Here is an 11,381-nt window from a genome sequence, read left to right on the forward strand (position 1 = left end):
GGAATATTAACTGATCTCACTGAAGAATGCCTCTAGGGCTTAATGTTTAACACAGAGTTTTGGTAGGAGGTTTCCTTGCATGTAGTTACATTGCTCTGACTGTAAATATCCTGCCTTGCTTTTTCCGGAGGCCCCCACCCTACTCTGACTTTGCCCATGGTCCCTGTCTCAGTAGAACAATACACTAGAGCAATCAAAATTTAGAGGGGTGGCAGGAGAGCAAACCTGATTATTCAGACCTTCTTGGTTCTCTGGGCATCAGGATAGGTTTGTCCCAAATCCAGAACCATTATGAGGAATGAACTACCATTTTCCAATAACTTGCGGTGGACCAAACTCCTTTATTTTTCCATCTTCAGCTTGCAGAAAACCAGCTTGAGTGCTCACTCAGCTCCCTCTGACTGATAGGAGAGGGAAGCAAAGGCAGTGCCCAGACTTTCACCTAGTGATGCTCTTACTTGTGGTTTGAGAGATTGATGGCTAGAGGACCTCAGGCTGTCCTCTCTTGCTTTGTTGAAGAAATGGGACTAAAAAATCATGTTCTCCAACTAGTGAATACATCTGAAATAGAGGAAATGACCAGAGCTCAGTGGGAGAGAAAAATGGAGATTATCATGAAAATCCTCTAAAAAGTCTTTCCTCCCTTTAAACTATTCTATATCTTTTTCAAATCATCCAAAGACTAGTTTTTTCTATGATTAGGAGTTTGGCAGGGTTAAAGCAGAATGTCACAGAAGTGAACATAGAAGGTTATAATATCTTTAGGGGAATGGAAAATTGGCTTTGAGGTATGAACATCCACTGTAGAGGGGATTCATTGAATCCATGTAGTACTCTACCCCAAGTCTGTAGACACCACCTGATGGCTGTGGCCAAAAAAACCCAATTGAAGACTTCTGAATTTCAAGATTCTATATGTGTGTAAAGTAATTAAAATAGCAGCTGAAATCAGATTTGCTGATAATGAGTTTGTAGTTTTATTGGTGGTTTACATCAACTACAACAGGGCTGAACAGGTCTTCAGCTGCTGCTGGTGGAAACTGTCAAGCCCAGGAGCTCTGAGGACCTTAAAGTCATTAAAGTTCAAACATCAAACCAGGCCTTCACCAGGTTACCTACCCAGTTCTCCACAGATTATGCTTCCCACCTCTTAGTAGTAAATTTGATTCCTTGAATGTTTCTGAAAGATTAAGTTTAGCCTGTAAACTCAGGAATGTGCCCTAGGGTAGACTAGCCTGCCAGTGCAGGAAGACCACTGGAGTGGGAGTCAGAAAACTCTGTTGTCTAATCCCAGTTTTGTGTCTTGGGGCAATTTACAGTCTTTTTGGTACAGTATATCCTCTCTTTGTCTGTGAAATTAGGGCCATGGATCAGGTAGGTGATTTCAAAAGTTCCTTCCATAGCTTTTATTTCTGTTGTTCTTTCTCTATGGTAACACTTCGGCAAAAAGAGGTATGGATGCCTTCTGTGTCACTATTCTCAGGTATTAAATGACTCCAGACTCTCCTAGCCACCATTTAACCACCTGATTAATTTGATTTGAATATACCAGTTTCTAGTTCCATTTTTCTCTGTTCCCATCTCAGTAGCCTGCATTCATTTGGCACCTTCTATTTGCTAGATCCTATCATTTATATTTTTATGTTTATTTTATATGCTGTATCTAATCTTCATAATATAAAAATATGATGATTATTATTTTAGAGATAAACTAAAGCTCAGACAGGTCAAGGTCATATAAATAGTAAATGATGATGCCAGCATTTGAACCTAGGTTTCTCTGATTCCATATCCTCTTTCCATTATGTCCCACTGCTGTCTGGATAGGTTCCATGTTTATTTCCTATTCTATAAAAAGTCTTAATTAGTTTATCTGTTGGTATCTTGTGGTTTTGTCCTTAGTTGGCAGCCTGGCCTCTAGGGAAGGCCATATATGTTACCATGACTGAAAGTGGGCTGGTGGCAGCCTTCCATACTCTCCCCAAATAGGTTATACTGTAGATGTCAGTTCAAACTGAGAAGGTAATGAACACAAGTGTGCTATCAGGTCACATCCTATTAGTTGTCCCCTAAATCTCATTCTGTTAGGAATTCGGTCCCACAGAGATTTGAGACTAAGCAATTTTTCAGGCACGGGGCAAAGCTCCCTGACATCAAGATTGGATAACCATTGCCAGGTACTTTTCCAACTTGGCAATTCTCCTTTCTTGCTATCTTCAGTCTAGAAGATATTTCCCATTTCAAAGGCTCTGCTTAAAAAAAAGGGTGGGGGCACAGACTACTGAATAGTCTTGGGAATACCTATTATGTGGCTTGGGAAAGAATGTGTGTCTGTGTCCATAACCTCATCAGCAATTTGAACTAACTTTGTGCACTGGGATCCCTTTCCTTCCTAATCCTGATATGGCCAAGAACCTCCCAACCTCTGTCCGGCAAACTTGGCCTCTGTGGGCATCTCTGCTCAGATTTTCTTTAATATAACCTTTATACTACCAAGTATACTTGGACTTGCACTACCAAGATGGGCAAGGTTGACAGTGGGTACTGGGTATTCTCTGACTTCTGGCTGATGCATTGCCAGTTACACTTAGGACCCTGGGGTCATTATGGGAAGCCTGCTTTCATATTGAATAGAGAAATTAGGTTTCTTCTTCACCACAGTCTGCCATAGGCTGAGTGAAGATGTGCAAGGCTAGCTTCTAGCTTATGGTTAGAACTATCCTGGGGATAAGCAGAATTACCAAATACCTGTTATCACCAGAAAGAAACTTTCATTGTAAAATTGGTACCCATTTATTGGCATTTACAATGTGCCAGACATTAGACAATCATCTCATTTCATCCTTACTTCAGCCTTATGGAGTAGGTAATATTATCCCCATTTTACAGATAAGAGAACTGAGACTCACAGAGATTAAGTAATATATTTAAGTTTACATAGCTAATTAGTGGTCAGTCTGGAACCAAATTCAGGTATTTGTGATCTCAAAGCCTCTGTCAGGCCCTTTCCCTCTGACCTCCGTGTAGAGGGCTTGGCCCCCCTAGTTTGTTCTTCCCTCACTTGATGCAAAGTATTTCAAAGCAGAAAAGAAAGGGCATAGGATCTTTGAAACTGAAGCCATTGTGTCTTCCACTTAAATCCAGAAGATGTTCCTTTGTGGTGAAGAATCGTTTATGCACATAAGGTTTTTGGGATGTGTGAAATAGGAGCTTCCTGGGCTGTGAAGACAGTTGCTCTTGAGTCCCAGGAGCTGCCTGTTGTTCAGCCACTAGGATAATGTTTCCAACAATTGTATGTTACTTTCAGGAACTCAAAATTTTTATTCCCATGTCATTTTAGGAAGGTGAAGTTCAAGTTACATTTTATAGAGAGAAGGCTGAGACTCAAAGAGGTTAAGTCAATTGTCTGAGATCCCATCATACAAGTGTCACTCCCAGTTCATTTTTCTTTCTGTCAGGCTCTTCGCCAGGACCCAGGTTTCTGTCTACTGAGTATCCTAGGCAGTGGGTGTAAGAACTCCTTAGAGAGCATGCAGCCTGTAGGTGACTTACTGAGTTGAGGTGGTGGGCATGGTTCTAGGAAGCCCATAAGCCCAAAATTTGATGAAAGAGCTTGGGACAGAGACTGTCATCTGATGGATTAGGGAGGGATTTCAGCCTAGGAGGGGCCTTTAAAATTTCCAGGAAGCCTCAGATTTGAGACTGAGATTACAAATTATTGGAAAACCTAAGGCCTTTAGGTACAAGGGCTCTAGGAGACTGCCCACTGCCTACTGTGTTGCCCTTACCACGTCTCAGGCCAGTGTTGAATGTAAGCCCTAACCAGGACATGTTCTTAAAGTCTGCAGCTACAGAAAGCAAAGTTCCAAACTAGGAAAGTACCCCTAAGTGTTTCAAAATCCCAATTGAGCAGTAGCCCAGACCTAAGCTTAGAAAATTTTTCTCTTGGGAACTTAAGAAAAAGTGATTAGGGCAAGAGACAGCAGAGGCTGGGTGAACTGAAGGACAACTTACCTGGGTAAAAAAGGATGAAGGAAGTAAGATCTGGATAAAAGGAGAGCTGAAACCCTGCACTAAGTCAAGACAGGCCTCTGGTTTCCTTCTAAGGAGCTGGTAGCTCAGGGACCTTCTCTGCTTTCACTTCCCTGCAAGAAACTGAACTAAGCTGTTCTGTCAAAATCCAACTTTCCTAGGAAAGAATAAAATCCCTGCTGTGAGTGAGAATTTAGACCTTCCATTCTGCCCTGGCATGAAGAGGAGAAACCAGGTGAATCAAGGCAGGCTTGCCTGAGGCACTCAGGATGCAGCATTTCTTGACATGCTCTTCCCTCTTCTCAGAAATCTGCTTTAGCAGGTGTTTGGCCCCTGATGCCCTTCAGGGGCAGCTGAGCCCAAGTTGCTGGGTTCTAGACATTGCTGGAGCTGCCCAGAGTTCAGGATTTGAGAAAGCATGTATTATTCTATTCTGCCTTATTCCTGGAGGCTTGTTCCATCATGGAGGAATTTTGCCTTTTTCTGGGCTTGAGCCATTCACTTCTGCACCAAGACCTTGGTTTTAGATAATCCAGCCACAAGCAGAGCCCATGTGGACAAGAAAGCCAGATTACTTTGTAGGTGACTGCCATTGCTGGGTACTGGTCCTCCTACTGACAAAGCTGACAAATGGAATTAGAAGCAAAGGAACCAGCCCATACTAGGGTCTGTGAGCCACAGCCAGGCAAAGTGACCTTGGGGAGCAAGGTTCCCAGAGGGAAGGAACCTGGAGCCTGGGCCAGACCTTTGTCCTAGCTGTCCCTTCCCCCTAAACTCAGGAACAGAAGCCTTCCCTATGTTCTCCATCCCTATTCTCCTCAGAAATTTTTGGCAGGCGGAGTGTTTGCTATCAAGTGAAGTCTGCCCTGGCACAAGACTGAATTGGTGAGGCAAACAGCCCAAAGGTATCTTTGTTCCCTTCAGGCCAGTCTTGACTCTAGCTTATTTCCTTCACCCGTACCTTCTGTGAGAGCTAAGCCTCCCTCATCACTCACTCATTCCTCCTAAGCTCTCCATGATGTCATAGACTTCTTTCCCAGGTCAGATCAGGTTGTGAAATAGCTATTACCCAATTACCAAAGTGAGCAGTCATCCCTCTCCTGGCCTCTCCTTTCTGCCCAGCTCACTTCTTCTAATTTGGTATAGTTCTTCTCTCCTAATTGTCTTTACTTTTGATTTCTGGTCTTATAAACTGAAGTCACATCAGGACTGGTTATGGTAGCCCCTTCCTTTTGGAACCACAGAGATCCAAGGTTCCAGGAGTCAGTGATGGTTTGAATCCCCCCCTGCCCCCACTGCCCCAATAGAAAGTGAGAGAGGGGCATGGTGGGAGAGTGACCCCTCATCAGAACAAAAGAGGAGGTTATCTCTCTAGCTTACTCTAGAAAGTGTTCCTACACCCCAAGACTGGGATGCCCAAAAGTTCCACCCAGGCAATGGATGGGAAGATTGGGTTGGCATTAAGGGATGAAAACAAGTGGCAGATGGTCTTAAGGAACATCCCAGGACTGAAGAAATGTGACTCCCAGAAAGGGAAAAGGAAGGAGACATTGGCAAAGTCTTACTCAGCAACTGTGACATCCGAGCCAGAGAAAGCTTGCAGGATGTGGCTGAGAACAGATTTATGGTATCAGGATACTGGTGAGTTCAGATGCTCTCTGTTCTGTCACCTCTGCTCATATTCTTTTAGCATACCCAGAGTAAACAGCCTTGGTGGCCAGGCTGGACTGGTCAGGAAAAAATGAGAAAGTGGTCCCAGAAATCTGGGAATTGCTCCATATGGCCAGACTTTTTGGGGGTGATAAGCAGTGAGTAAAGTCTCGTGTGTGTGTGTTGCTCCAGACTGAATTCAACCCAGTAGGGGAAGCAAAAGGGGCATGGGGGCCCTACTGAGCTAGGATTTGCATGGCCTAAGCCCTGCCTGGCCTTTGACCTCCCCAGGTGCTGGAGGTAGTGCGAGCCAACTATGACACACTCACACTGAAACTGCAGGATGGTCTGGACCAGTATGAGCGTTATTCGGAGCAGCACAAGGAAGCTGCCTTCTTCAAAGAGCTGGTGAGTCTGCCCCTTCTCCATCTCTGCCTGTGACTCTTGGGAGCTCCTTCCCAGCCACTGGGTTCTACTGTGCAGGTGGGTATCTATGGAGAAACTGCAGTTTGCCAAAGGCTGATGAAGTAAGAATTGAGGGGTCTGCTGGGATTGGCTGCGACACTTGTCTTCCAAAGCAGGCTGGGACCAGGCTAGGGTACTGATGTCAGGCTGGGAATGGGGAGAAGCCTGTGGTGGCCTTGCCCACCTCTCTTCTGCAGCTGTAGAGACAGCCCTTGCATAGCTCCTGCTGGGTCTGGGGTTTGACATGTGTTCCCAGTGGCACCTCTGGCTCATTACTCCTTATCTTGTCCTCAGAGGAACTAATAAGAGTAGTCGATTCTCCTTCCTCTTACGTAGTCACTTCCTCCTAAATTCCTAACTGGCTTCCCATCTGAGTGTCCTTCCAATCTAGTTCTCCATTCTTCACTCCCTGTTCCTGCTCCCACTTTCCTATTCCTTAGCTTCCTGCAGCCCTCCACCCTTAGCCACCTGGATGGAGCCAGTGAGCATTTGCTCTGCCTCCTACTCTACCTCCCAGTCCGCATCTCCGCAGAACTGGACTGTGCCTGTTTATGGTCCCTTTCCTGTTTTGTGTTCAGAGCTCCTCTCAGGAAGAGCTCAGCCTCCCTATAGTCCTGCCGCTTCGCCTGCCTGGTTGTACACAAATGTCTGGCTGCGACCAGGACACGCAGGCCTCTGTACCTACTTCCCATGTCCTTAGACCTCCCACTGCTGGTCTCAATCAGCCCGAATTTTACTTCTCCTTACCAAGTCTGTGATAAAAGTGCTGGATTTTAGATCATCTGTCTTGTGCTAAACACAGCCCAGCTCTGACCTGACCAACATTTTAGACTTTGCCAAGGTGAGGAAGATATGCTCTGCAGTGAGCTGGTTGGGAACAGGGAAGCCATCAGTGTAAGTGGGCAATGAAGAATTTTTATGAGGTAGTTGGCAAGTCTTTAAGTTGATGTGGGGAATTACCGGGGGTCAAGATTTCACAAAGAAAGTAAATTATTGCTTTTTAAAAGAGGGTTGTGAGGAAAGAGTTACAGGCTCTCTGTCTCCAGGCTCTTTGGCACTAGCCCCTGCCTTACCCAGTTCTCCATGCATCTATACCTCTGGCACAGGGGAGCAAAGAGGTCTGGTTAGATTTGGAGCTAATGAGCTTGAGCTGCCAGCTATGTGCTGTGCTGCCCTTTCCTCTATTAGGTTTCCCATAGCAAAGCAGACCTTGAAGGAAAGCCCCCCTATTTCAGGGCCCAGGGCAGATAAACATTCTTTTTCTCCTCCCTACCCTCCTTTGTCTCTCATACAACATTCACATTTATTTCTTATGAATGAGTCTTCTTCCAGAGTCTGATAGATTCCTCTTAGAACCCACTCAGAGTAGGGAGTTTGTCTCTCTGCCCCTTCTCCACAGATCTTTTCCCCTGCTGACAAAGCAACACTTCCTAAAAGGTTCTTGATCTATGGGTAGAAACCATGTGAGGTGAGCAGTGGGGACACAGCAAGGATATACCCCAGACTTTCATCTAAAGTGGGGAGGAATCTTTGTGCTATAGAAAGAATGATGGACAGGAGTTAAGAAACCTGGGTCCTGCTTCCAAGTCTAAGGCTTGTACGTACGACCTGACCCTGATCATTGGCCTCCTTGATTCACACTCCTGCCATCTATACCAGACCTGGGCTATATCTCTAAACATTATTTCAAACTCAGAAATGCAGATAAATACAAACAAAGTGAGGAGGCTAGAAACACACCCAAAGAAAGGTAGCTCCTGAGGATGAGCCCTCTTGCCTCATTTTCTCCTCCTCCATCAAACCACCGACCAGACCAGTCCCCCTTCTGCATGGCGAAGCAAGATAGAGAGGTCCGACCTCAGCCCTCCTTTCCTGTTTGTGCTTACTTCTGCCTCTTTAGGTGCTGAGATACTGTTCTCACATCCATTAGGGTTTTTGAATCTCTCAGTCCTTCTTCTTTTCTTCTCATTGTTACAGAACTGTTCCCTCATTTGCCTTCAACCTTGATAGCTGTTAAGAGTTAATTTCCTAAGAGAGAAACTGCTAGCCCTGCATGTTGGCTTTGTGCCTCAGGCACTGCCCTGCGCTGTTTGTAACAGACTCTCTCCTGTTTTCTCTCTGCCTGTGCTCTCCTACTTTCCCCCTACCCTTTCCCAGGTTCGATCCATTAGTACCAACGTCCGGAGGAACCTGGCCTTCCACACACTCAGCCAGGAAGTCCTGCTCAAGGAGTTCTCCACTATCTCCTGAGGCCACGCCTATCTGAGCCGCCACTGACTGCCCTTACCCATGAGCCTTCTGGGCTGGAGGGGAAGTGAGGGGAGACGGAGCTGTCCCCAAGGCTGGAGGAAAAAACACGGACATTGAGTTCTCTCAGTGAAGGCTGCACTTCAGTGGAGTTTGGACAACAGGGGCCAGGAGGGGCAAGCCAGGGATAATCTTATTTGGGGAAGGATTGGTGGGCACAGGGAGAAGCCTTCAAAAATGTGGATACTTCCAAGGGGCTCCCTGGACACCCTCTCACATTTCCAATTGAGATTACAAGTTGAGGCTGCTGACTACTTTTCAGGAGCTGTTGGAGCAAGCCTTAGGGTAGTGCCGATACTCTGAGGGCCAATGACTCTCTTAAGCTTCCGAAAAGACTCTCAGATGTAAGTGAAGCTAATTCTGCTTCCTTTGGGCCTGGGACTGAACTGGGCTTGAAATCTGTGTCCTTTGCCCCTGCTGACCCTCTGTCCAGTCATTAGGACCCTTAGCTCAGGCTTAGGGTTGGGTAGGAATGGGGTACCTTTTTTTCTATTTTCTAAATACAGAGCTGACTCCCCTGGGAGACTGGAGATTAGAATCTGCCCCGTGCTTCACTGTCCAGCCACCACTTTCTGTATTTGATTCCTGGCACCAGGAATTCCTGTTAGTTTTTTCCCCCTGCCTTCCAACCTATTGGACTTCTCAGCACTATAGGGTCATAACCATAGCTTTTCATTTTCAATCTGGTTTAAATTGTCTGTAGGGTATGTGTGAAATAAACATTGACAGGTTTTCTGGAACCATCAGGTGCCTACTTTGCAGCAGCTTCCCCACCTCCCTAGCCACCCCCTCCTTTGGGAGCCTCTCCTGCCTCTGCTGAGCTCCCCTACACGTGTTCCACCCCCTCACCCGGCTGTTGTTTACATCCAGCCTGCCTGAGAATTTCCTCTGGGGAGGAATCTGTTCCCGCTGTGGTCTGGTGCCTGGACTGAAGAGAACCTGCTGGGGGCAGAGTGCCCTCCATCTAAAAGAGTCCAGGTGAGCAGCTTGGAGAGGCCATTCTGTCTACCCATATTCTGAGTGGAGCCACAGGCAAGTCTCCTTCCCTTTGGGAAGTTGGCCTGTGGTTCCTCCTCTGAACAGCCTCCATAAGATTGCTGTAGGCTTTCCCTACCCCACAGTTGCCTCTGGAAGTAGCTGCTATCTGAGGTCCTCCCTTTCTGAAACACTTTCTAAAGCCCTCAGGATGGCAGAGGGCAAGCAACACAGGAAGACACTGGGAGTAAGTGCAGGAAGCCAGCAGTAAGAGCAGGTCTGGGGCCTTCCTGACTGCTGCTGTTCCACTTGGCTTGAAACCTCTTTGGGAGACTCGCCCTCCCTGGAAACCAGAGTTCTGGCTCCAGCATTGAGCAGATGTGCAGTAGCTCCAGAGAATTAACCAACATGCTGCCATGTATAGATATAGATCCTTAAGCAGTCAGAGGCTGGTTCTCTGATCACCAGATGGATATCTCAACCTGTAGCATTTAGTGTTTTTCCCAGTGATAAACTCTGAAGGATTTGGAGCTGGAAGCTGGTGGCAAGTTGAAGTTATTAAAAATTGATTTGTACGGGACAGTTTTTTTAGTGTCTTTTTTTCCCCTTAGTCTCAGTTATCCAGAGTTAAGGTAATCTCTCAGATGATGGCTAGGGGATCCCTGCCTACCTATCCTAGAGACTCTCCTCCTGAGCCTCCTGACCCCAGTAGAACCAGTTCAGTTCAGAGAGTTGTAGCCTTTCTTGCCTTCTGGGTGGAAAGAGGGAAAAGAATTCCTTATCTCCAAACTTGGTGTTGAGGAGGCTGGCCAGCCCATTTGGGCTGCTTCTGGATTCCTCTCAGCTTCTCCTATGAAGTGAACAAGGGCAGGTCTAGGACGAGGCATAAGCAAAAGACTCCTTGCCCTCCATTGTAAAGGCCCATCTCTTGGCCTTTTTACATTCGTCTATTCTAAGAACTTCAAACTTCCTCTCCTCTAAATCACTCTCAAAAGGAGCTGCCCATGTTCTGTCTATGCCCCAATGTATATACCAGGTCTGTGGAGGGTCTTCCAGAACCAGGAGCAGGGCATTGCTCCCAAAGGCCATCACTCCTCCAGCTGCTTATCCCCTTCTCAAGCTTGAACTCTCACCACAATTTCTGCTGGGTTAATTGAATCAGCTGCTTGGAAATTAAATTCAATTGAAGAGATTAAATTTGCTGGGGTCACTTTAGCTGAAGCTTTCAGTCTCAGCAGGTCACTCCTCCAGAGAAGTCACTGGGCTGGCAGGATTACCTGGGATGCTGCTACCATACCATCCAGACCCACTAGACACTGTCCTCTCCCTTCTCATGGTGGGTGGGGGGTCTTGGGCTAAGAGCCCTGGAAGCATGGTGGGAAAGGTCAGACAAGTAGGTCAGTCATTTAGTAGCCATTCCTGGAAGCTGGAGGTAGCCCAGTTCCATGATAGCCACTGGCTTCAGAAAAGCAGCAAATCTAAGGGAGGGGGGTCTTTCTTCCTTACTCTGTATCTTCATCTGGGTCCTCAGACCCTTCAGTCGCTCCCCATGCTTTCTGGAAAACAAAAGCATTCTAGGACAGGGCAGATGACAGAAGAGAGAAAGGCAGGAAAGTTGAAAGAAAAAAAAGGGGAACAAAAGAGCAAGAAAGTCTTAGGAAACTGTCCTGGTTCACTCTTTTTTTTTGTTCCCATTTGGCCAGCAGGAGTCATTAGATTGGGGGGTGGGGGGAAGGCACCCTGAGAGTCATTGTGGCCAGGAGACAGGGTCCTAGAGTGGGTGAGGGTTGGGGTCCTTCTGAGAGAAGATGGAATGGTAGTACACTGGCCTGAAAGGAGCCTGTGTTAGAGGCTGGGTTAACCTTCCCTCTGCATCCTCAATCCCTTTCACGCATGGTGGGCACTGGTGGGGGCCACAGAGACTCGTATGTGGGAGGAGAACTACAGGAAAA

The 11,381-nt window shown here is 46.6% G+C and overlaps 1 protein-coding gene across 2 annotated transcripts in view; it reads left to right on the forward strand.

Annotated features, from left to right (window-relative positions):
* ARMH3 (armadillo like helical domain containing 3) overlaps positions 1-10,009 on the forward strand; it is a 233,335-nt gene extending 223,326 nt beyond the window's left edge. For both annotated transcript variants that reach the window (XR_012133065.1, XM_037001302.2), the window contains 2 exons: positions 5,974-6,090; positions 8,305-10,009. Coding sequence is in view for 1 of the 2 variants with exons in the window: in XM_037001302.2 (XP_036857197.1) it covers positions 5,974-6,090; positions 8,305-8,397 (210 nt within the window). In the remaining variant the exon portion in view is untranslated. The remainder of the gene's footprint in view (positions 1-5,973; positions 6,091-8,304) is intronic.
* The last annotated feature ends 1,372 nt before the right edge of the window (positions 10,010-11,381 follow it).

This window comes from Manis javanica, chromosome 7 (genome assembly GCF_040802235.1).
Source record: "Manis javanica isolate MJ-LG chromosome 7, MJ_LKY, whole genome shotgun sequence".
Taxonomy (NCBI): domain Eukaryota; kingdom Metazoa; phylum Chordata; class Mammalia; order Pholidota; family Manidae; genus Manis; species Manis javanica.